This window comes from Lepus europaeus, chromosome 7, assembly GCF_033115175.1.
Source record: "Lepus europaeus isolate LE1 chromosome 7, mLepTim1.pri, whole genome shotgun sequence".
In the NCBI taxonomy this organism is placed as follows: Eukaryota; Metazoa; Chordata; class Mammalia; order Lagomorpha; family Leporidae; genus Lepus; species Lepus europaeus.
In genome coordinates this window covers 106,797,752-106,823,326 of record NC_084833.1, presented here as the reverse complement: position 1 = coordinate 106,823,326, position 25,575 = coordinate 106,797,752, and the positions used below count along the sequence as shown (strand labels likewise).

Here is a 25,575-nt window from a genome sequence, read left to right as displayed (position 1 = left end):
ATGTTAATAAAATAAGAACATGTTCTCATTTACTTGCAAAAACTAGAAAAAGGAACAAACCAACCACGGCGGCCATTGGAGGGTGAACCAACGGCAAAAGGAAGACCTTTCTCTCTGTCTCTCTCTCACTGTCCACTCTGCCTGTCAAAAAAAAAAAAAAAAAGAAAAGATGCCCTTTTTTGAGGGTGCGTATTGCGGTGTAGCAGGTTAAGCTGCTGTGTTACGAGTCCTGACTGGTCTGCTTCCAATGCAGTTTCCTGTAATGTGCCTGGAGAGGCAGTGGAAGAAGGCCCAAGTGGTTGGGACCCTGCTACCCAAATGGGAGACCTGGAGAGAGTACCAGACTCTTGGCTTTGGCCTGACCCAGACCTGGCTGTTGCCACCATTTGGGAAGTGAACCAGCAAATGAAATCTCTGTCACTGTATCTTTCAAATAAATAAATAAACATTTTTTTTTAAAAAAAGATGCCTTTTTAAAACTAATTTTATAAAGAAGTCATCATAATTCATTCATTTTTACATTTGATCATTACTTTATCTATTAAGACTTTGTAGTCTAGAACATTCTGCATTTATTTTACCAATTAAAGCCAAATTTACTTTTCAAAGAGTACCTGGGTTTGAGTCCCTGCTCCAATTTTTTTTTTAAAGATTTATTTCTCTTATTTGAAAGAGTTACAAAAATAGGAGAAACAGAGATGGTCCATCCACTGGTTTACTCCACAGATGGCTGCAACAGTCAGGACTAAAGCCAGAGCCAGAAGCCTCATTCAGGTCTCCCACATAGGTGGCAGGGGCCCAAACAACTGGACCAACCCCCGTTGCTTTTCCCAGGCCATCAGCAGGGAGCTGGAGTAACCTGGGATACTGGTGCCCATATAGGATCCTGGTGTTGCAGGTGGCCCCCCACTCCAATCTAATTGAACTGCTTGATAATGCACATCCCAGGAGGAAGTGGTAGCTCAAGTACTTGGGTCCCTGCTACCCACATGGGAGACCTGGATAAAGTTCCAGGTTCCCAGCTTTTGGAACTGGCTGGCTGTTGTGGGCATTTAGAAAGTGAACCAATGGATGGAAGAACTTATTTTTGCTTTCTCTCATTGCTCTGCCTTTCAACTAAAAAAAAAAAAAAATCTTTCATTTATGTACTGATACCTGCAATTATTCTGACACAGGCAGGCATTCTGGCCTTTGTCTGTGACACCAGCACGCTATATGGGAGTTATTTTGAGACCTGGCTGGCTGCTCCACTTCTGATCCAACTCCCTGCTAACGCACCTGAGAAAGCAGTGCAGGATGGCCCAAGTGCTTGGGTTCCTGAACCTAAGTGGGAGATCTGGAAGAAGCTCCTGGCTCAGACCTAGCCATTGTGGCCATTTAGGAAGTGAACCAGTAGATGGAAGATCTCTCTCTCTGTCTCTATTCCTCTTTAACTCTGCCTTTCAAATAAAACAAACAAAAAACTTAAAAAACAAAAAACTGCCTCGCAGGACGTCCACATATCAAGAGTGTCCATTGAGTGGCTATTCCACTTCCAAGTCAGCTTCCTGCTAAAGCTTCCTGGAAACCAGCAGATGATAACTCAGGTGGTTGGGGCCCTGCTATCCATATGAAAGACCAGAATTGAGTTCCCAGCCCCCTGCTTCAGCCTGGCCCAGCCCTGGCTGTTGCGGGCATTTGGGTGTGAACCAGCAGATGGAAGATCTTTTGTTGCTCTGCCTTTCAAGTAGATGAAAAAAGACAAACATTTGGCAGCTGGTGCTGTGGTGTAGCAGGTAAAGCCGCTGCCTGTGGATCCTATATGGGAGCCAGTTCAAGTCCTGGCTGCTCCACTTCAGCTCTCTGCTATGGTCTGGGATAGCAGAAGATGGCCCAACTCCTTGGGCCCCTGCACCCGCATGGGAGACCTGGAAGAAGCTCCTGGCTCCTGGTTTCGGATCAGCGCAGCTTCGGCCGTTACAGCCAGTCAGGGGGTGAACCAGCAGATGGAAGACCTCTCTCTCTGTCTCTCCTTCTCTCTGTGTAACTCTGGCTTTAAAATAAACAAATAAATCTTTAAAAAAAAAAAAAGAGAGAGACAAACATTTGAAAAAGAGATGAAGACAAAGATGGATGATTAGAGGGATATACTTTAAGTATCAAAGTAAAATGTTCATCTAGCTAGTAGTTCTATGGGTATTCAATGTATTTTCAACTTTTTCAGACATTTGAAAATTCTGCAATAAAATGTTGAGGAAAAATTAATCGACTTTCCGGGATTTAAAAAAAATTAATTTATTTATTTCTTTGAAAGGCAGAGAGAGACTTCCCATCTGCTAGCTCACTCCCCAAAAGCCTGCAACAGCTGGGCTGGGCTAGGCTGAAGCAGGGAACTTCATCTGGGTTCCCATGGATGCCAGGCACCCAACTACTTGAGCCATCACGTGCTGCCTACTAACGTGCACATTAGCAGGAAACTGGAACTGGGAGCAGAGGCAGAACTCGAACCCAAGCACTCAGGATCCTAAGTACCATCCTAACTGCTAGGCCTAACACCTGTCCCAACTTTTAGGAGTTTTGATACAACCGTTAGATCACAATTTCAGCTCATTTGGACATTTGTATCATCTAGGGATTATGCTGTAAAGGGGTAATACCCAAAAACATTATACAAAATAAGACCAATGTCTTAAGCTTATACAGGGCAGAATGTACCTGGATAAGTTGTTCTCCAGAGTATGCAAATCTGTGTATGCAAATCTAGATCACGCCAAATCTCTAACAGTCCAGAAATGTATGACACAACTGTATACATGTGCACAATGTTAAAATGACACTCAATTTACACACATCACTCAACATCTAGAACTTCACCATCTTTTAGTTACCAATGAAAAGTACTAAGTTCCAAGAACCTTTCAACAAACAAGATTTTTGTGAAAATTACCCATATTTACAAGGCTCTGTTATTAAAATGATAAATGTTTGAGTCTAAGACACTGCTTGGGGCACCCACAACCCGTATCAGAGTGCCTGATTCATGTTCCAGCTACTCCACTTTGGATCCAGCTTCTTGTTAATGCAACTGGGAAAGGAGCAGACGATGGTCCAAGCATTTGTGCCCCAGCTACCATGTGGGACACCAGAACGGAGTTCCTGGCTCCTGGCTTTGGCCTGGCCCAGACCTGCTGTAGCCATTTGGGGAGTGAACCTGCAGAGGGAAGATTCTCTCTTTAACTAAAAAAATCTTTAATAAAACTAAAATCACTCTCCATGATCATTACACATTGTATACATATACTGAAATATCACTCTGTAGCCCATATATACAATTAATATATAACTATTAAAAATTTTTTAATTAAAAATATCACCATACAAATACTGAGCCTCCTAGTAAAACTGAAAAACGAATTTTTGGAATTTTTATGTGTAACACACAAGTTTTAGAAGGCAAATCTGTCTGATGCAATGTATAAACCCGATGACATTCTGTCGTCTCTCACATACATAGGAAGACGCTTTAAATCAGATTATCCGTTGACAAAATAATTCTTTTCTTAAAAAAAGAACACTTCAAAAAATTAAAGGGTATAAGGTGCGCTGAAAAACAAACTACGAGCTCGTTTGAAACCCAAGACTTTCTTCTACTTCATGAAAATCGACAAATCGCAGCGATAAGGCAAGCGGAGTCGGCAGTTCTGTTTTCTCCCACCCTCACCCACATTAAGTTTTTCTCTCTCTTAACAGCTGAGCACACGGAGATAAGGCGTCTGAGGGCGAGTAACAGGTCCCAGGGCACCGCCCACCCCTCTCGGCCCTCCTGCGGGGCAGCGCATGACCACTTGCCACATACACATCACACGTTCGGGTTCCCCTCCACAGTGGGTTCCTCGGCCACAGGGCCGTGCTCCCTCTAACTCGCTCCTATTTCCCAAGCTCCGGTACACACGGCGTACGCTCACTGACAGACTGACACGCCTAAGTTCTATCCAAGTAGTGGAAGGTTTCGGGCACGCTCCGGTCCTGCCAGTGACAGTGTTACAAGTTACTCCGCCGCCGTCCAGGCCTCCGTCTCCCTCTTCTGAACAAACAAAAGACAGAGTCCGGACCCCAGGGGATCTGGATTTCGAACACCGGGGCTGGGAGACCGGAGACGAACGGGACGGGAACCTGCGGAAACGGGCCCGGCCGGCCGAGCCCCTGCGGGACCCGCTGCGCCGCAGCCTGGGGCCCTCGCGACAACCACGACAAGGCTCTCGCCGTGCAGAAACCCCCGGCCCGTCCCAGGGGCCAGTCCCAGCGGAGGAAGGAGTCCAGCTGGTTGGGGGGTGGGGTGGGGACACGACGACAGAGGGGCGGGGGTCAGCTCCTTCCGAGCTCCCAGGAGGCCAGGCACGGAGCAGGGGAGGCCGTGACGCTCCCCCGCCCCGAGAGGAGCAGCCGGCTCCAGACCCCCGAGGCTGGGCTCCGCCGGCTCCAGCTCCGCGCCAGCCGGCAGGGACCGCGGGCAAGCCAGGCCCGGCGCCCCGGAGTTCGAAGCCTGGCTGGGATCTTACCATGGCGAGGGCGGCGGTGGGGCGCTCCCGCGCTCCGGTTCCACTGGGCCTAGGGCTGAGGTGACGGGAAGGCGAGCACCGGCCTCTCCGGACCTGCCGCCCCCCTGACAGGAGCCGCAGCCGCTTCGCCTCCAGCCAAGATGGCGGCCCCGAGCCACGTCTCCAACCGGAAACAGCGCGGGTCAAAGGGCGGAGGGCGGGCCGTGGGGGCCCGGAATTGTGGGTGCGGGGCTCGGGGCGCGGGCTTGGCGCTGGACGGGCAGGGGGCTCTGCCCGGCCGCGGAGGCTTGGTCTGCAGTCCTTTGACTACCTGGCACCGCCTCCTTTTGTGTGTGTTACATCCAGCTTTGCAGTACATAAAGCCCCTCTCACAACCCCGGGTCGTTCAACATTTTAAATAACCTGTGCGGGAAAGGGACTAGTATCCAGAATATATAAAGAATCACAACTCGGTAGTACACAAATACTCCAATCTAAAAATTGACAAAGGATAGGAGTAGACATTTCTCCAAAGAAGAAATCAAGACGGCTGATGAGAACGTTACAAAATGTTTAGACACAGGGAAACGCAAATCGATACTCAGTGAGCTTGTACACCCCCACTAAGACACCGCGTGGGGCACCTGCGTCCCATATTGGGGTGCCTGGGTTTGAGTCCCAGCTCCTCCACTTCCAAACAGGCTTCCTGCTAACGCACATCCTGGGAGGCAGCTGGTGATGGCTCAAGTTCGCGGATTCCTCTAACCCACTTGGCAGATGGAGGGGAATTCCAGGCTCCTGGCTTCAGCCTGGTCCAGCTCTGGCTGTTGCAGGCAGGCATTTGGTTCTGAAATACTCGATGGAAGATCTCTCTCCCTCTGTCTCTGTCTCTCTGCCCTTCAAGTAAGTAAAAATAAATAAATGTTTAAGATTAAGAAAAGTAATCAGAGTTAGGATGTGGAGAATGTAAAGCCTCATGCTTTGCCGGTAGTGCAGCTCCTCTTGAAAAGACTGCAGTTCTCAAAAAGTTAAACGAAGTTAGCATATGACCCAGCAGTTCCACTACTAGGTACACACTCAAGAGAACTGAAAATATATGTGGGGTGGCATTGGGCTTAGCAGTTAAGACAAGGACATCCCACGTTTGAGTGCCTGAGTTCGTATCCGCCTCTGCTCCTGACCCCAGCTACCTGCTAATGGACACCCTGGAGGTAGCATGGGGTGGCTCAAGTAGTTGTATCCGCACCATTCACATGGGAGACCTGGATTGCTTCCACCTGGCCCAGCCCCAGCCTTCACAAGCGTGTGGGGAATGACTGGGAGTTGAAGAGATGGGGTCTCTCTTCTCTCTGTGTTTCTCTCTTTCTGTCTCTTAAATAAACAAATAATTTCCTAAAAGAAAATCTGGGGCCGGTGCTGTGGTGTAGCGGGTGAAGCCACTGCCTGCAGTGCCAGCATCCCATATGGGCAACGGTTTGAGTCCCAGTTGCTCCTCTTCCAATCCAGCTCTCTGCTGTGGCCTGGGAAAGCAGTGAAGATGGCCCAACTCCTTGGGCCCCTGCACCCACTTGGGAGACCTGGAAGACGCTCCTGGCTCCTGGCTTCGGATCTGCACAGCTCCCACTGTTGCAGCCATCTGGGGAGTGAACCAGCAGATGGGAGACCTCTCTCTCTCTCTCTCTCTCTCTCTCTCTCTCTGCCTCTCCTTCTCTCTCTGTGTAATTATGACTTGCTAGTAAAATAAATAAATCTTTTTTTAAAAAAAGAAAATCTAACACAAAAATTTATAACCTAGTGTTCATAGCAGCATTATTTATAGTAGCCAAAAAATGGAAGCAACCCAAAGAAACCTAATATGATATCTCCAAGGCTCATCCATGCTGTAGCATGTGCCAGCTCTTTTTTCCGTTATTAGGTAAAGGAAGCCAAATACAGCAGGCCATATCTTATGACCCCACTGGTATGAAATATCCCAAACAGGCAAATCCATAGAGGCAGAAGGAATATTAGTGGTTTCTGGGGGCTCAGGAAGGTGAGGATTGGCGAGTGACTGCTAAGGGGTGTGAGGTATGTTTTTGAAATAATTAAAATGCGTGGGGTTGGGGGGGCTGCATTGTTGTGCAGCAGGCTAAGCTGCTGCTTGCGATGCTGGCATCCCATATCGGAGTGCCCGTTTGAATCCCTGCTACTCAGCTTCTGAGCCAGCTCCCTGCCAGTGCTCTTGGAAAGGCAACAGAAGACGGCCCAAGTGCTAGGATCCCAAGTTTTTCCCATTACAAGGCAATGCCTCTCCTTATGGCCTGTGTGTTCCTTAACGTGTACTGAATACTTATGATGTCCCCGGCATTGCTGTCACTTCTTCACACCAAGTATCTCATTTAATCGGCAAAAGAATCCTCAGAGGCAGGGACAATGATTATCTTCATTTCACCCATGAGGAAATCAAACAACAGAGAGGAAACCTATTCTGTCAAAGGTCTCCTGGCTAGAAAATGGAAAAGCCAGTATTCAAAGAAAGCCTGGCTGGCGCCGTGGCTCAACAGGCTAATCCTCTGCCTTGCGGCGCCGGCACACTGGGTTCTAGTCCTGGTCGGGGCACCGGATTCTGTCCCGGCTGCCCCTCTTCCAGGCCAGCTCTCTGCTGTGGCCCGGGAGTGCAGTGGAGGATGGCCCAAGTGCTTGGGCCCTGCACCCGCATGGGAGACCAGGAGAAGCACCTGGCTCCTGGCTTCGGATCAGTGCGTTGCGCAGGCCGCAGCGGCCATTGGAGGGTGAATCAACGGCAAAGAAGACCTTTCTCTCTGTCTCTCTCTCTCACTGTCCACTCTGCCTGTCCAAAAAAAAAAAAAAAAAAAAAAAGCTTTCTCCCAACTTCAGAACCTATAGCCTTGAGCACTGCATTGCAGACATCTCGTTCTTACCCATATCAATTCCATTTCCAGTGGCTTCCTAATAGAATCTTTAGAAAGCACACAGATTTTCCTGTCTGAAAGGATATATGTCAAACCGTAATTTTAATTTTTGTTAATAAAAAGCGCACACACTTTATGAAAGAAGAACAGTCTTTTTTTTTTCCTACAAGGTAGAAATTCTGTTTGGAATTATTGCTTTCTTGTGCCAGCTTCCAGGGTCTCCAGTATGGGCCTCAGAAACTCACAAGTAACAACTGATACTGATTGCTTGAAAATAGGACATTACCTGAATTAAACTGCAAAAGAAGCTGCATTCCTGCAAGCGTGCTTCTAGAGGAGTGCCTTAGAGGCCATGTGTCAGTGTGGTTGAAGGCAGGACCTGGGTAGGCATTGTAGCTCAGCAGGTTTAACTGCTGCTCGGGACACCCATATCACATATGGGAGTGCCCGGTTCTTGTTCCGGCTACTCCACTTCCTGCCAATAAGCTTCCTGGGAAGAGGAAGATGATGGCTCAAGAATTTGGGCCTCTGCCACCTGCATGGGCGATCTGGACGGAGTTCTAGGCTCCTGACTCCTGTCTGGCCCGGCCCTGGCTACGGTGACAATTTGGGGCATGAACTAATGGATCTTTATATATAGTTCTGCCTTTCAATTAAAATGAGAATGAACAAGCATTTAAAAAGTAAAATATTGGCCTCTTACTCATTTCTTGGTTCATCCACTCAGTGTCTACTTTTTAAAAAATTTACTTGAGAGACAGAGAGAGCTCCCAGCTGCTGGTTCACTCTGCAGATGCCTTGTTGGTGTCAGGAGCCAGGAACCCAACGTCGTCTCCCAGGTGTGGCCAAGAGCACAGCTACTGGAGCCATCACTGCTGCTCCCCAGGGCACACAAACCCAGATACTTCTATGCGGAATGCAGGCATCTTAACCACTAGGCTTCATGCTTGCCCCTCAATGACCATTTTTAAAGTGCCTAATTTAGAAAACATGCTAGCATGCCTATAGAAAATTAGACACATACTCTGCCTTCACAGTCTTTAGCAAAGAAACATATAGGACACAAAGTTAAGTTGAATCCCAGATAAGCAGGGAATAACTTATTAGTATCAGTATGCCTCATGCAATGGGACATGGTGGAGGGGGCTATAGATATTTATATAATGTAATATAAGTCCTACAGAAGGACATACTAGGCATTGTGGAATGTTCTCTGGAGAGCATGTGTGAATTCTGATTAGACCCACCTAGGAGGAGTCGCATGCCTGGAAATCCTCGTCCTGGGTGGGTGGAAAGGCATACATAGGCCAGCGCTGCGGCTCACTAGGCTAATCCTCCACCTGTGGCACTGGCACCCCGGGTTCTAGTCCTGGTCGGGGTGCCGGATTCTGTCCTGGTTGCTCCTCTTCCAGTCCAGCTCTCTGGGGGGTGAACCAACGGAAAAAGGAAGACCTTTCTCTCTGTCTCTCTCTCTCTCACTGTCTAACTCTGCCTGTCAAATAAATAAATAAATAAAATAAATAAACATTAAAAAAAAAAGAAAGGCATACATATAGCCTTGCTTCTAAATTGGAGGGCTAACTCTCCTGTCGCCGAATCAGTCCGCGTTGCCAAACACGGCCGCTAGAGGGCGCAACAGCTGCATTTATTTAAATCATAGACAAACCAGCGGCTCGGCGGCCCAGAGAGGCTTTCACTGACTCCTCTGGACCTCCTTCCTGCGCCGAGCTCCCGGCGAGTGGAGGTCTCGCGAGAATGAAAGCAAATCTCGCGACTCGTTTCCCTTTTGCCTAGCGACGAACAGGCCGGTTGCTCCAAGTAGAATCCCTAAAGTGGCTAGAGCTGGTTGGAGTGAGCCCCTAGCCCTAGGCTGGGGTTCTTTTCCCATAGAGGAGACGGATTCAGAGGGGCTACAGGTAATTCGTGCTCATCTGAGGGAGGGAACAGCCTTGCTCCCCCACCCCGAGAGGCGTTTGAGGGGTCGCCCCTTCCCGCTGCTCCCGTCTCCATGACAACGGGCCGTTTCTGCGCCCCTTCCCCCCCCGGTGACCCCCCCCCCGTGACTCCCCTTAACCGGGATCCGGCCTGCGGACCGCGGTGGACAGGGGCTGATGCTCCTGGGGACTCCTGGATGGGACCTGGACACTGGGGTTCGGCCCCTCTGCGGGACGCCGCCCCTGGGCTGGCGCCGGGACAGAGCTTTTCCCAGAACCTCCGAGGTCTTCCCGAGACACCCCAGCAGCCTCGGGGAAGCTGCAGACGAACCCTGCTGTGTCCTTGCGCGGATCTGACAGCCCCGGGGAGCTGCCCCCAACGTTGACTGTCCCATCGCCTTGCCCTCTCGCTGCCGACAGCTCCTGCAGCAGAGTGACTTTGCGTTAACCGCGCTGTGGGTGGAGGAGGAGGTTTGGTGTCCTGGGTAGGAAGGCGGACCGAGTGCGTCTCCCGGCGGGGCGCCCCGTGTCCCACTGTGAGTCGTGTGAGCAGGTCTCCTTTTGCTTAGACCGAGATTGTTGAGAACCAGACGTACGATGAGCGGCTAGAGATTAACGACTCGGAAGAGGTCGCAAGCGTTTATGCTCCAACCCCAAGATACCAAGGTAAGAGGAAGGAAGAGGAAAGAAAACAAATGATCTTCAAAGAGCGAGAGGGATTCATGGTTATCCTCAAGAAGCTCGAGTCCCGGCTGCTCCACTTCCGATCCAGCTCTCTGCTATGGCCTGGGAAAGCAGCGGAGGATGGCCCAAGTGCTTGGGCCCCTGTACCCATGTGGGAGACCCGGAAGAAGCTCCTGGCTCCTGGCTTTGGAATGGCCCAGCTCCGGCTGTTGCGGCCATCTGGGGAGTGAACCAGTGGATGGAAGACCTCTCTCTCTGCCTCTGCCTCTCTAATAGATAAATAAATACATCTTTTTTAAAAAGTTCCTATTTTATAATGCAAATTCTGACTTTCAGAGTTACGTTACTCCACTTGCCACCGTGTGTTTTCTCAGTAGTTAAGAAAGAGAAATCATGGCAGATTCTTCTTCCAACCCAACCCTATCACCATTTTTTACCCCCCAAAAAAATTCTTAATGGTTTTATGTATTTTCACCTACTACTTGAAAGGCTGAGAGAGAGAGAGAGCGAGAGAGCACCCTCTTCTACCCACTGGTTCACTCTCCAAATGCCAGCAACAGCCAGGGCTGAGCTAGGCTGAAGTTGGGAGCCCAGAACTCCATTCAGGTCTCCCACATGGGTGGCAAGAGCCCAAGTACTTGAGCCATCATCTGTCTCCCAGGTTACATGAGCAGGGAGCTGGATCCTAAGTGGAGTAGCCAGGACTTGAACTGGCAATCCGATATGGGAGGTGGGCATCCCAAACAGCTACAGTGCTCACCTCCCCATCTCCAGTTACTTGGTGTTGCTGCTGTGTTCAGAGTCAGCCAAGAGTTCACTCTCTTAGTAGTTATTGTTGCTGGTTTTTATTCTTACCAAAACTATGCTTTGCTCAGCTTTGAAGATCCTCCAGAGCTTGCCATTAACCTGCATCCCCAACCAAGAGCTCAATGGATGTCTTCAGAGGACTTGATACGGTTCACTTATTCAACAGTCATCTTTGGATGTCTGCTATGTCCCAGCCTTTTGCCTGGCACTGGGAATACAATATCTTAGACAAAAGACACATTGTCCCTGCCATCCTGTTGCTTGGAATCATGGGAGACAGATGACAAATGAAAAAAAAAAAAAAAAGATAATGGCAAATGTGATCAGTGCATTGATAGAGACAAAAATTGTTTGCTGTTATGGAAAACAATGGTGAGGAGGGAGACCTATTTTTGATAGAATGGCGAGGCTCCGTGTGGGATGCTGGTGTCGCAGGCAGCAGCTTAACCTGCTGCACCACAACGCCAGCCCCTCGCCACTCATTTCTTGGTGGACACTTGGGTTGTTTGCACCTCTTGGCTGCTGTGAATTGTGCTGCTGTAAACAGGTGTACGAGTGTCTGAGTCCCCGGTTTCAGTTCTTTGGCGTGTACACCTCGCTACCAGATATGGTTTCTTTAAACATTTATTTACTCGATGGGGCCGGCACTGTGGCGCAGTGGGTTAACGCCCTGGCCTGAAGCGCTAGCATTCCACATGGGCACCGGTTCGAGTCCTGGCTGCTCCTCTTCCGATCCAGCTCTCTGCTATGGCCTGGGAAAGCAGTGGAAGATGGCCCAAGTCCATGGGCCCCTGCACCCACGTGGGAGACCCGGAAGAAGCTCCTGGCTCCTGGCTTCAGATCAGCACAGCTCTGGCCGTTGCAGCCATCTGGGGAGTGAACCAGCGGATGGAAGACCTCTCTCTGTCCCTACCTCTCTCTGTAACTCTGTCTTTCAAATAAATAAAAAAAACAAAACAAAACATTTATTTACTCGAAAGGCAGAGTGTCAGAGAGGGAGCGACATCGAGAGGTGTCTTCCATCTGCTGTTACACTCCAAATGCTTAACAGCTGGGGCTGGGCCAGGCTGAAGCCAGGAGCCAGAAAATTCATCCAGGTCTCCCATATGGGTAGCACGAACCCAAATATGTGGGCCACCATCATTTGCTGTCTCCCAGCACGTTAGCAGGAAGCCGGATCAGAAGCATGGAAGTAGAGCAGCTGGGATTCAAAAACGAGCTCATATGGGACGCTGGCATCACAGGTGGCAGCCATGACTAGAAGTCAGTCTCCAGTCCTTTAGCTAGATGGACTTATAAACGCTGTTCCATAAAATGGCTAGGGCATAAAACATTATAAACCAGACATAGTCCTCCTTACAAGTCATCTTCACAACAACCTAAAGGGAAACCTTTTCTTCTAAGGACTTCTTCATTCTGCCCGCCTTCACAGCAAGACTATGGCTGATAATAGCAGTGACGAGTACGAAGAGGAAAATAATAAGGTACAATATAACCTGCGGGTTCCTGCGGGATTTCTGCCTGGGGGTCTTAGTAACTAGTTTGAGATGACACCAGGTCAACAGTGCACGTGTTCTTGAGTGCTCATCTCCAGTGGTTGGGTACCTTTGAGCTCATGCAGGAAACTTGTGCAGGATTGGAGAGCTTTGTGGTTTCTACTGCTTGTCAGGAATGAAGCCTGTCACTCAGCAGACTTTCTGGTGACGAGTTTCATGTAATGTGGGTCAGTGTTTCCCAGACTTTACTGATTGTAAGAATTACCTGGGCTACTTATTTTAAAAATTACATATCCCTACTCCCCACTCAGAATCTAGAAGAAAAAGCAGGGGAATGTATAGGTTCAGCACGCAGTCCAGTCCAGCTGAAGTGTGTTTGGAACTAATTGGTCTAGGCATTTTTTTTTTTCCGTATCGGCACTTACAATACTGCCTAGGAGAGAGATTTCAATGTTGAAGTCTTTAAGACACAGGTGTCCCTTTGCTGTGGTTCTGTGAGTCTGGAGAGTCATGCCATTTTGAAAGAAAGTTGGCGAGATGCCTGCCTGCCTAGCCAGGTGGAGCTTGGCCACACACGTGCTTCGCGCCACAGCCACGTGTGTTCCACCCCAGCACATGATCCAGGGGTTACGTTTCGTAGGCCTTTAAGGACAGGAGCCTTGGAAACTCAGGTGAAGAGGAATATCTAAGCGATAGAGACAGAAAGCTGTGGTGATACACTGATCTCACACTGTGCCTAAGAGGGGACATTTTGAGGTGGCCTCACTCTGTGACTAGGGTGCTGTTTTAATATCTTATACACAAGGTCATCTTGTAGGTGTTTGTCTCTGGTCTATAAAACCCTCTGCCTTTATAGCAAAGCTTTTGCAAAGCACAACTTTGAAGCAGCGGACAAAATAAAAGTGCAGTTGTCCTAAGTGACCTCTGAATTTTGTGTCTACACTAAATCCTTCCAGTTTCAACGTCTAGTCAGGATCGGGGCTGATGTATCTTTCCAATTTGTAAGGCATTGAGAATCAGCAGAAATGATCAACTTTTGAATAATCTTCAAGTTGACAATATATTTTCTTAAAAGTCCCATTTGTGGCCGGCGCCGCGGCTCAATAGGCTAATCCTCTGCCTGCGGCGCTGGCACATCAGGTTCTAGTCCTGGTTGGGGCGCCAGATTCTGTCCCGGTTGCCCCTCTTTCAGGCCAGCTCTCTACTGTGGCCCGGGAGTGCAGTGGAGGATGGCCCAAGTGCTTGGGCCCTGCACCCCATGGGAGACCGGGAGAAACACCTTGCTCCTGGCTTTGGATCAGCGCGGTGCGCTGGCCGCAGCATGCTGGCCGCGGTGGCCATTGGAGGGTGAACCAATGGCAAAAGGAAGACCTTTCTCTCTGTCTCTCTCTCTCTCTCACTGTCCACTCTGCCTGTCAAAAAAAAAAAAAAGGCCGGCGCCGTGGCTCAACAGGCTAATCCTCCGCCTTGCGGCGCCGGCACACTGGGTGCTAGTCCTGGTCGGGGCACCGGATTCTATCCTGGTTGCCCCTATTCCAGGCCAGCTCTTTGCTATGTCCCGGGAAGGCAGTGGAGGATGGCCCAAGTGCTTGGGCCCTGCACCTGCATGGGAGACCAGGAGAAGCGCCTGGCTCCTGGCTTTGGATCAGCGAGATGTGCCGGCTGCAGCGGCCATTGGAGGGTGCACCAACGGTAGAAAGGAAGACCTTTTTCTCTGTCTCTCTCTCTCACTATCCACTCTGCCTGTCAAAAAAAAAAAAAAGTCCCATTTATGAAAGCTGTTTCCTAGGTGACCAAGGGGTAATTTCGGCATGTCTTGAGAAAGAATACTCTAAAAGGTTCTTATCAATTGTACAGCAATAAGGCATAGTCCCAGAATAAATTATGCAAGTGTGTATCATATCTGTCATAAATTATAGATAAGCTAGAATATATTTCTATCTCTAGATAATGAATCTGATATTCTTAGAGGGAAATGCAACCAAAACCAGTTTTTGATATCCTGTAATGTGTCACAATGTTACGTGCCAGCAGTGGCTTTACCATAAGAAAAGCATTAAAATGATTTTTAAAAACTGGAGCCAAGCAACTGTCAATATAAGCCATACGCTGTAAGCTTTCAAAACCTTTTAAAGGGGGCCAATTGGTCATTCCTCAGGTCCTAAGGGAGGGCATGACACAGGCTCCAGGCCACAGAGGCAAAGACACGGACCCCATCCCTACTGCCCCTGCAAGTCCCAAGCGCCACCAGAGCTCCTCTCATGGACTGGAGAGAGTGGGGTGGTACCTAGAGAGCCAGAAACTCAGAAAGGTAGGTTGTAATGCCAAGAACACGAGACCCTCGTGAGGCGGAAGCTACGCCTTGCATCTACCTTGGGGGCGGGGCAGGAGGAGAAATGTCACTGAATGCGGAGGGAAAACCCATCGTCTCGGGAACCACTGGCCGGCAGTCAGGCGCGGCCTCCATCCCCAGCTCTCTTCTCTTGATGTGGCAAGTACCTTGCCCTGGGCAGCCTTACAGATGGGAGACTAGCTGATCTTTCAGTATGAAGATCCTCCAAAGTCTTCCCTGCTCCGTCTTGCCCCGTTTCCTCCCGAGTCACTACTGAGAGAGGTGCTGCTCAGCTTTGGGGTTGACGCGGTCGGGGTCACGTCCATGCAGAGCTCTCAGGGTGGCCCCGGAGCAGGTACGGGAGGGAGCACAGAGCAGCGTTCTGCCGCAGCCCCGGGCGGAGGACTGGCGTGTGCCCGGTCTGTGGCTGGACAGGAGCAGGCGGCGGTGTGCGGGCCGCTCTGGGCGGGCCGGGGCGTGGTGTGCCGCCCCTCTCTCACGTGGCCCCCTCCGCCCACCCTGCCCTGTCTCAGGAGAGGAAGAAGACCTCCCAGATGACCCCCCAGCGGGGCTTCAGTGAGAACGACGACGAGGACGACGACGAGGACGACGATGACTCCTCCGAGACCGACTCTGACACCGACGAGGACGAAGAGCACGGGGCCCCTCCGGAAGGGTGAGGGGGCCGCCTGGCGCGCGCAGGCAGGAGGAGACTCCCTGTCCAAACCCGGGGCTGGGAGGGCTTCGGGGGCAGCAACGATGTCCCAAACCCAGCCCTGTGCTCTCCCTTGCTCTCTGAGACTCGAGGATTAGATGAAGTTCTTCAGGTAGCTCAGGTTCTGAGCCCGAGCAAATGCATGTGTCTGCGGAGCGAAACGGGCCCTGTGCATCAGCCCTTGTGATTTAGGCTAGCTCCTTTTTGGACCTCAGGAGCCCCCTATTCCTGCTGCCGCCCGGTGCCACGTTAGTCATGACTCACCCCCCGGGGTTTTATTCAAAGTGCATTCTAAGTCCCATCGATTGACAGTGCAATTACGGGTTCAATAAATGATGGCACAGTCGGTCAGTAGAAGTCTACCTAGCCGTTAAAAGCTAGGTGGCCACTTTCCATGCACTGGCAAGGAGCAGTTGCCAGGAGGCACTGCTCAATTTTTAAAAGGTATGAAAGCATGTTTCTGCTGTGCTAGCCTGTGTCTAACGCGAATGTCACACGGACTGTCTTTGGAGGACACACTAGGAACTGGTAATAATGGTCAGTTGGGGCGAGGAACCGCTGGTGGCAAGGGGACAGGTAGGAGTAAGCCGTAACTCTTCACTGTATTTATTTTGTATTTTTTTATCAAGTGCATATGTCATAGTAACGTAGTTTAGTAACTATAAAAACAGTGAACCCTGGGTTTTCCACCTGCAGGTAGGGATGAAGTAAATTAAGCGGATGTTTAACCCTGCACTGACGTCCATGGTTCCCACTGTGCTTCGTGATCATATTCTATAAGTCATATTCTAGGGAATGTAAACTTAAAAAGAGATCTATTTATTTGAAGGGCCGAGTTACAGAGAGAGAGAGAGTGAGGGAGGGAGAGAGATCTCCCATCCACTGGTTCACTTTAGCCTTGGGCTGGGTCAGGCCAAAGCTGGGAGCCTGGAGCCCGAGTACTTGGGCCTTCTGCTGCTGCCTTCCAGGAGCATTCGTAGGATGCTGGATCAGAAGTGGAGCAGCCAGGGTGTGAACTGACACTATGATGTGGGTTGCCAGGGACAGTGTTGCAAGTGGCAGCTGAACCTGCTGCGCCACAGCACTAGCCCTGGGAAATGTAAATTTTAAGTCATTAATATGTTTAAGTTTTTAAAGTAAGTCTCACCAGAAACACCTTATTAACAACCTTATAACCCACTTATTATTTGCCAATGTTTATTTCGTTTTACTTTATTATGATTAATACTATATGTGCTACTGGTTTTTTTACTATATACATTGTCATAAACCAGTACTTTCTTTCTTAATTAATTTATTTGACAGGCAGTGAAACAGAGAATCCCCATCTACTGGTTCATCCTTCAAATGTCCACGATGACCAGGGCTGGGCCAGGCTGAAGCTGGGAGCCAAGGGGTGGTGGGGACTCGAGTATTTAGACCACCACCTGCTACCCCCCAGGGTATATACTCAGCAGGAGTGGAGCTGGGACAGGATCCTGGGCACCCTGACACAGAGTGGAGCTGGGACAGGAGCCCGGACGCTCTGACACAGAACGCAGGCGCCCAAACCGGCCTTACCCATTAGGCCAAACGCCTGCCCCACACGAGGACTTTGTGTTAACGGTGTAAAATGCAGTCTGACAAACCCAACCATCTTCCGAAGTCTGGATGTTTCATTTGGTTCCAACGATTTTACTTTTATAAATGTTGTCAAAACCGTCATCTCTAAAACATTTTTTTCTTGGCGTGAAGTATTTCCATGTCAGAAATCAAAATCTCTTATTCCACATTCTCTCATAATTCCTTCCATTCACACAAAGGGAAGATGATTTTTGTTACGGTTTGACATAAAAAGAATTCTGTTTTGGATTTTCTGCAGTTGCGTCCTCCTTCACCGTCAGATAATCGAGAAGTAATTATAATCAGCTTTAAAGCTGCCTTTCCACAGCCCTGGATCCGGGCCCGTCCCCGTGGTCAGGGGACACACGCTCTTCTCTGGGCACCTTGACCAAGTGGTGTCCCCCTTCCCCAGGGCCTATGATCCTGCGGACTATGAGCACCTGCCCGTTTCTGCTGAGATTAAGGAGCTCTTCCAGTACATCAGCAGGTGAGCGCCAGGACCTCGCCCTCCACCCCGCCCTTGCTGCCTCACCCCAAACCTTGCCTACCTCTAGTCTGAAAGGGGCCGTTCTCCTGTGTTTCAAGCCTACACAGTAGAGTGGCTTTCTCTGACTGTCTCCACTTGGCCTTGACAATCCCCTAGGTACACACCTCAGTTGATTGAGCTGGATCACAAACTGAAACCTTTCATTCCGGATTTTATCCCAGCTGTCGGCGACATCGATGCATTCTTAAAGGTACAGGCAGTCCATCCTACAACTGGCTCCTTAGATGTTTCTCCCGACTGCCTGCCCTCCCTCTAACAATTCTAGTATTTCCTAGACTTGCATTGGCTACTGTGATAATATATTCATTTCACCAGAACCCTTAACCTTGCTCTCTGTTCCAAATTATACTCATTGCTATTAAGTAATACTTTATTATCTCATTATAAATGAAAACTTTGTCATATATTTGTCATCCTAATTATGAATCCAAGATTTATATCTAGGGTCCTATTGATCATATATTTTTTCTTTTTTTTTAAAGATGTATTTATTTTTATTTGAAAGGCAGAGTTACAGAGAAAGAGGGAGAGACAGAGAACTTCTATCCACTGGTTCACTCCCCACATGGCCACAACAGCCAGAGCTGGGTCAGACCAAAGCCAGGAGCTTCTTCTGGGTCTCCAACATGGGTGGCAGGAGCCCAAGCACTTGGGCCATCTTCTGCTGCTTTCCCCAAGCAATTAGCAGGGAGCTGGATCGGAAGTGGAGCAGCCGGGACTCAAAACAGCGCCCATATGGGATGCTGGCACTGTAGGCTGTGGCTTTGCCTGCTACACTACAGCACCAACTCTGATAATGTGTTTTTGTCTAGGTAGTATTTAGTACATCATGATAACAATCATGCACTTTTTTTTTTTTTTAAGATTTATTTATTTGAAAGGCAGAACATCAGAGAGAGAGAGAGAGAGAGAAAGGGAGAGAGAGAGAGAAAGAAATATCTTCCATTTGCTGATTCACTCCCCAAATGGCCACAACAGCTAGGGCAGGGCCAGGCTGAAGCCAGGAGTATAGAGCTACATCTGAATCTCCTACGTGGGTGGCAGGGGCCCAAGTACCTGGGCCATAATCCATTGCTTTCCAAGATGCATTTGCAGGGAGCTGATTACAAATGGAACAACCAAGATTCCAACCAGCGCTCCCATATGGGATGATAGGGGGTGCTGGTGTCACAAGTGGCGGCTCAATTCACTGCACCACAATGCCGGCCCCAGCGTGCTTTATTTTTTTTTTTAAAGATTTATTTTTATTTTACTTGAAAGGCAAAGTTACAGAGAAGAGGGACAGACACAGAGAAACAGAGATCTTCCATGCGCTTGTTCACTCCCCAAATGGACTCAATAGCAGGGGCTGTTCCAGGCCAAAGCTAGGAGCCCAGAGCTTCATCTGGATCTGCCACATGGATGCAGGGCCCAAATACTTGGACAGTCTTCCACTGCCTTCCCAGGTGCATTAGCAGGGAGCTAGATTGGAAGTGGAGCAGCTAGGTCTTGAACCAGTTCCCATATGGGATGCTGGCATCGTAGGCAGTGGCTCAAACCCCTCCCCCCACGAGAACTCTGGCCCCATCCCAGCATGCTTTCTAATACTGGGAATAAAGGTGAGCCAGAGACTTCTTCCTTTTCAGCTTATTAACGTAGCAGGCGTGACACCGTTGCGGCCCTCCCATTTTCCTCTCTGCTTCCTTCCCTTATTCTTAACCAGGTCCCACGTCCTGACGGGAAGCCTGACAACCTTGGCCTGTTGGTGTTGGATGAACCTTCTACAAAGCAGTCTGACCCTACAGTGCTCTCCCTGTGGCTAACGGAGAATTCCAAGCAGCACAACGTCACAGTAAGTCTGGCCCATCCCAGGCCCCGGCTGCAGAGGGCCAGCGGTGCCATTTGTACCGTGCTTCCTGTCGAAAGGAGTAGCTGTGGCTCTGGGCCAGCTCTGCTTTCGTAGCGACAGTTTACTTGGGACATAATCTGCATATCGTGTAGTTGACCCTTTACACTGTCCCACTCACTGGTGTTTGGTGGGTTCACAGAGTCGTACAGCCATGGTCACCTTCTAATTTAGACACATTCTCATCGTTCCAAATAGAAACGCCACACACATACGGAGCCACTCATTCTCTCCCCCCTCCTGCCCAGACGCCGGCAACCACTTCAGCCCTCTTCTGGGGCGGCCTAGTGTTCAGTTGTATGGGTTCACCACGTTTTGTTCACCCACTCACCACTCATTTCTACTTTGATGAGCGATGCTGCGGTGACTGTCCGGGTAGCAGTTTTGCATGGGCAGGTACTGTTCTTTCTCTTAGATCCCTATGTAAGAGTGGGACTGCCGGGCCACAGGCTGTCGCTAGCGTTGTCCGCAGTGGCCGCCCCACTGTGCAGTCCCGCAGTGGTAACGGAGGGTCTCGGTTTCGCCACAGCCTCACCAGCACTTGCGGTCTTGTAGTTCTGGCCCTCCTGTAGGTGCCAAGTGGTGTCTCACTATGGTCAGTCCTGCCCGTGGACTTGCCCGAGCCTTCGCTGGGCCGTGGTTAGGCTGCCCTTTTCCTCGGCTCCCTTGTATGTGGTGAGTCGCCCCGTTACAAACCAGAGCGCCGCTTCAGGACTGTCAGCCAGGTTCTCTCCTTGTTTTCCCAGCAACATGTGAAAGTAAAGAGCGTGGAAGACGCAGAAAAGAATCCCAAAGCCATTGACACGTGGATCGAGAGTATCTGCGAGTTACACCGGTCCAAGCCTCCTGCCACTGTGCACTACACCAGGTAAGAGAGCACGCGCTCCGTGGCATGCCTCGGTCCCCCTCGCCACCTTCGCCACCTTTGACCCACTACTCCCGAGAAGAGGCCCAAAGCCTGGGGCCAGTTTGGTCAGCTGCTGGCTGAGGTTGTAGACAGGAGGATGCTGATTTCTCTGGTGTCATTATGGGGCCAGCTCCTCTGAGCCCCAGGCCCTGGGGGAATTTGGTTGGCACAGCCTAGGTTCTCCTGCATTCCTCGTGGGCCAGAGTGAGGCCCTCTCCTCCCTCTAGGCACGTTCCAGTCCGGGGGCTGCTGCCGCCCTCGATCCAGCCTTCTCATCACTGTTACCTCTGTATTTCCAGGCCCATGCCTGACATCGACACCCTGATGCAGGAATGGTCCCCAGAATTTGAGGAACTTTTGGGCAAGGTGAGTGGAAAGGAGCAAGAAGTAAGAGAGATGTGGCCCTCATGCCAGGGTCCAGTGTTTTGTCCCTTATGTTATTATTAACGTTTTAGAAATGGAAGTATGGGGGCTGGCGTTGTGGCTTAGCAGGTAAAGCCAGTTCCTGTTCTGGCTGCTCCACTTCCAATCCAGCTCTCTGCTAATGACCTGGGGAAAGCAGCAGAGGACGGCCCAAGTGCTTGGGCCCCTGCGACCTGTGTGGGAGACTGGGATGAAGCTCCTGGCTCCTGGCATTGGCCTGGCCCAGCCCCAGCCATTGTGGCCAAAAAATGGAAGATCTCTCTCTGCAACTCTGACTTTCAAATAAATCATTTTTAAAAAATAGAAGAAAAATTGAAGTATACCACCCAGTCAGAAGTGTGCACATGCGGTGAGTAGTGGTATTGCTTTGGCCACGGAGCCCGCTGTGTGCATTAGATCAGTGTGCAGAACACTGCCAGCTTCCTTGGAAGGCCTCAGGCCCCCACCTCCCAAGGCAGCCACCATCCTGATTTCTAATGGCATACATGAGGTTTGCCTGCAGGTGGTTTGTACTTTTTCTAAAATTTTTTCAGGATTTTTGTTGTTTTTGGTTTTGTTTTTAAGGATTTATTTGTTTATATGTAAGGCAGAGTAACAGCGAGAGGGAAGGAAATCTTCCATCTGCTGGCCCACTCCCCAGATGCCCACAACAACCGGTGCTGGCTGAAACCAGGAGCCAGGAACTCCATTCTGCTCTCCCATGTGGGTGGCAGGGGCCCAAGCCCTCGGACCATCTTCTGCTGCCTTCCCATGGATATCAGCAGGGAAGTGGCTCAGAAGTGGAGCTCAGAAGTGGAGCAGCTGAGATTTGAACCAGGGCTCCTATATGGTCTGCAGGCATTGCAAGTGACAGTTTAACTTGCTGTACCACAATGCCAACCCGTATATTATTTCAACTTAATCACGCTTTGGTGTCTTCTTTAGCCCAGTATTTTGGAATATTTGTCTACATTTTTCTGTGTAATTGTTCATTTGTTCTTGTTTCTATATAGCATTTTATCATTTGAATACTTAACAATTTATCCATACTATGATGGTGTGTGGGAAGTTTCTAGTTTTTGGTTGTAACAATAGTGCAACTAGGACATTCATTTTTTGTTTTTTAAGATTTATTTATTTAAGGCCGGCGCCGCGGCTCACTAGGCTAATCCTCCACCTTGCGGCGCCGGCACACCAGGTTCTAGTCCCGGTCGGGGCACCGATCCTGTCCTGGTTGCCCCTCTTCCAGGCCAGCTCTCTGCTGTGGCCAGGGAGTGCAGTGGAGGATGGCCCAAGTGCTTGGGCCCTGCACCCCATGGGAGACCAGGATAGGCACCTGGCTCCTGCCATCGGATCAGCGCGGTGCGCCAGCCACAGCGCACTACCGCGGCGGCCATTGGAGGGTGAACCAACGGCAAAAGGAAGACCTTTCTCTCTGTCTCTCTCTCTCTCACTGTCCACTCTGCCTGTCAAAAAAAAAAAAAGATTTATTTATTTACTTGAAAGAGTTACACACAGAGAGAAGGAGAGGCAAAGAGAACAAGAGAGAGGGGTCTTCCTTCCACTGGTTCACTTCCCAATTAGTTGCAATGGCTGTAGCTGTGCCGATCTGAAGGCAGGAGCCAGGAGCTTCTTCCAGGTCTCCCACGTGGGTGCAGGGGCCCAAGGACTTGGACCACCTTCTACTGCTTTCCCAGGTCATAGTAGAGAGCTGGATCGGAAGTAGAGCAGCCGGGACTTGAACTGGTTCCAATATGGGATACTGGCACTGCAGATGGCGGCTTTACCTGCTATGCCACAGCACCAGTCCCAGGAACATTCTAACATATCTTTTGGTGAACATATGTACTTCTTTTATTTTATTAATTTATTTATATTTTATTTTATTTTTTAAAGGTTTATTTATTTATTTGGAAGGTAGAGTTACAGAGAGGCAGAGGCAGAGGCAGAACCATCCGTTGGTTCACTCCCCAAATGCCACAATGACCGGAGCTGGGCTGATACAAAGTCAGGAGCCTCCCCCAGGTCTCCCATGTGGGTGCAAGGCCCGAGGACTTGGGCCATCTTCCACTGCTTTCCCAGACCATAGCAGAGAGCTGGATTGGAAGTGGAGCAGATGGGACTCGAACCAGCGCCCATATGGGATGCTGGCACCATAGGTGGCAGCTTTACCCACTACGCCACAGTGCTGGCCCCAATCCTTATGTTGTAATATGCTATCTATACCTCAATGGCTTCTTTCTCCCTGCTAAAATGTAGGTTCCATGAAGACAGAGTTTTTGGTAGTTTCTTGAAGAAACAATATCTTTCTTCATGACACTTTCAAAGTGTGACTAGGGGACTGGACAGCTAGATTACAGGACATCCCTCAGTGAAAACTGTGCCAGGGAACCATGGCAGGGATTATTTTGCCAGTATTAACAGACAGCAGTGATACATTGTTAAATTGGAAAAAAGCAGATAAGCACATTTCAGAACTGTATGCACTGTTTTTGGTGAAGAGAGAAAGTTTTAAGAAGGCTGTAGTTTTAAACTTGCTATGTGACTTGTTTTGATCCAGCGCCTGTCACCAGGGTACGACGCCATGTCCATTTTCTCTGTCCCCATGGGGTCTCAGGACGGTTAGGGATTACAACACCAAGTAAATCCTTGGCCGTAGCCAGCCACTCCTTCACAGATCCACATAGGAAGACAACACGGCAGTCTGGTTTAGTTACCAAACCCTTTGGTCTGATGGGTCACCCGCCACTCCGATAGTCACTGAGTGTGACCAGTTCCGCCACCCTGGGGGTGGGGGAAGCGTGTGGAATGAGTTGGCCATGGTTGCTGTGTGAAGCGCCGCAGGCCAGGAGTACAAGGTCAAGTTGTGGGCAGGGCTGGTTCCCTGAGGCCTCTCTGCTTGGCCATTTCCCTTCTTCACGTGGTTGTCCTCAGTGTGTGTCTGCCCTGGTCGCCGCTTGCACCATTGGACAGCACTGACAGTCTCAGGGTCACTCAGTGATCTCTCCACATACACTCACATTCTGCGGTGCAATCAACACAGAATCGAGGGGCTGGGGTGGGGGGACACGGTTCAGGCTGGGAGCCCTGGGGCTTGAGCCTTTTGACTTCTGATTGAACCCGCGCCCCGTGCAGGTGAGCCTGCCCACGGCCGAGATCGACTGCAGCCTGGCGGAGTACATCGACATGATCTGTGGTGAGTGCTCTCCCACTCCCCGCCCCTGCACAGATCCAGGCCAGGCTTTTGAAAGGCCGTGGGCGTCGGTACCGCCTCCAGCTGAGCCAGCACTCAAGGGTGATGCCTGGGTGCACGTGGCTGCTTGCTGGGGACACATGCAAGTGCCTTGGCACCCCCAAGTTTGTTCGCTTCTGTTTCTAGGAAGTGTCTTTGTTGTTTGTTTTAGCCATCCTGGACATCCCTGTCTACAAGAGCCGGATTCAGTCCCTGCACCTGCTCTTTTCCCTCTACTCGGAGTTCAAGAATTCACAGGTGGGCCAGGCATGGAGCTCACCGTGGTCCCCCTGGGCTCGCTCACTGCGGCTGTGTCCCAGAGCTCTGTCTGCAGTTCCCACTGCCCTTCCGAGAGCAGCGGGGGAGGAGGAGAGGAGGAGGGTGTGCGCCTCGGGAAACTGGGGGAGGGTCCCTGGAGGACTGTGTTCTCACAGCAGAACCAAGGGCCTCATGAGTGGAAGCAGGGAGGAGGTAGAAGAGGCCTCGTCTGTGAATCTGTATTTATTTATTTTCATTGGAGAAGCTGAGAGACAGACTCACTGATGGAGATCTTCCATCTGCTGGTTCACTCCCACCATAACCACAACGGTCAGGGATGGACCAGGCCGAAGCCAGGAACTCGGAATCCCATCCAGGTCTCCCATGGCGGTGGCAGGGACCTAAGCACTTGAGCCATCAGTGCTGCCCCGCAGGGCTCACCAGCAGGAAGCCGGGACTGGACCGCAGACACCCTGATGTGGGGTGCGCATGTCCCAGACCGTGGCTGAGCAGCTGCTGCGCCAGACGCTCACCCCTCGAGGTGCTTTCCACAGCCACCAGCAGGATGCAGTTTTGGAAGCAGAATTAGGAGACAGTAGGAGCTGACGGGTTTTCCAGAGGTTGGTTCTTGCTAAAATGCAGCAACTATATGCGTACCCTAACTTCCCTCTCTTTCCTCACAGCATTTTAAGGCTCTCGCTGAGGGCAAGAAAGCATTCACCCCTCCATCCAACTCCACCTCCCAAGCCGGGGATGCCGAGACCCTGGCCTTCAGCTGAGCCGCTTCCCGGGCAGCTCCGCTTCGGGCTGAGCTGGCCGCTCTACCCCCGCTGAGACGGAGAGATGTATCAGCCACCCGGCGAGGCCGAGAGGCAGCGAGGGCACGGCTGGCTCGCAGACGGCCTTCCCGGGGCGGTGCGCAGCTTCACCACTGCGGAGACTGGAATGAGAAGAACTGGAATCTGCTGAGGTATCCATGGAGCTCGGGTTGGGAGGAAAGCTTAAAAGACATTTTGTCTGGGATAGGAATGCAATTACCTTCAAGTTCATTGACAAAGATTTTCTAAATAAAATACCCTACCTGTTGTTTTTTCCTGCTTTTCTTTGAAATGAAAGAGAAAAGGCGGTTGGAGCAGAAGGGGGAGGCAAAGAAGGTGGCCTGGTAATAATGAGGTCATGTGCAGGGCAGTGTCGTCAACCAGCTTTGCCCAGGGAGGCTGCCCCAGAGCGGGAGCGAAGGGACCCGTTTTGCTCAGGGTCCCTGTCCAGAGAATGCCGGCCTCCGGCAGGCCCCGTCTGGCTGTGCTCTCCCCGCCTCGCTGTTGCAGGAATCCTGGGGCTGGGG

The 25,575-nt window shown here is 50.4% G+C and overlaps 2 protein-coding genes across 3 annotated transcripts in view; one reads left to right on the top strand and one right to left on the bottom strand.

The window, feature by feature from the left end:
- The window catches only part of ARCN1 (archain 1), a 33,813-nt gene extending 29,124 nt beyond the window's left edge, over positions 1–4,689 (bottom strand). The window contains exon 1 of the mRNA XM_062197137.1: positions 4,539–4,689. Within this exon, the coding sequence (XP_062053121.1) occupies positions 4,539–4,541 (3 nt within the window). The 5' untranslated portion in view covers positions 4,542–4,689. The remainder of the gene's footprint in view (positions 1–4,538) is intronic.
- Positions 4,690–9,152: 4,463 nt separating this feature from the next.
- IFT46 (intraflagellar transport 46) lies at positions 9,153–25,320 on the top strand. 2 transcript variants are annotated; one of them, XM_062197135.1, is made up of 13 exons: positions 9,153–9,345; positions 9,933–10,029; positions 12,259–12,338; positions 14,509–14,661; positions 15,216–15,358; positions 17,412–17,486; positions 17,643–17,736; positions 19,249–19,377; positions 20,178–20,299; positions 20,638–20,704; positions 23,876–23,936; positions 24,145–24,230; positions 24,914–25,320. In XM_062197135.1, the coding sequence occupies exons 3-13, from the start codon at positions 12,294–12,296 to the stop codon at positions 25,007–25,009; spliced, it is 1,071 nt and encodes a 356-aa protein (XP_062053119.1). In that variant the 5' UTR covers positions 9,153–9,345; positions 9,933–10,029; positions 12,259–12,293; the 3' UTR covers positions 25,010–25,320. The 2 variants fall into 2 exon arrangements, with proteins under 2 accessions (XP_062053119.1, XP_062053120.1); XM_062197136.1 differs by lacking the exon at positions 14,509–14,661 and having other exon boundaries at positions 9,154–9,345.
- Positions 25,321–25,575: the final 255 nt, after the last annotated feature.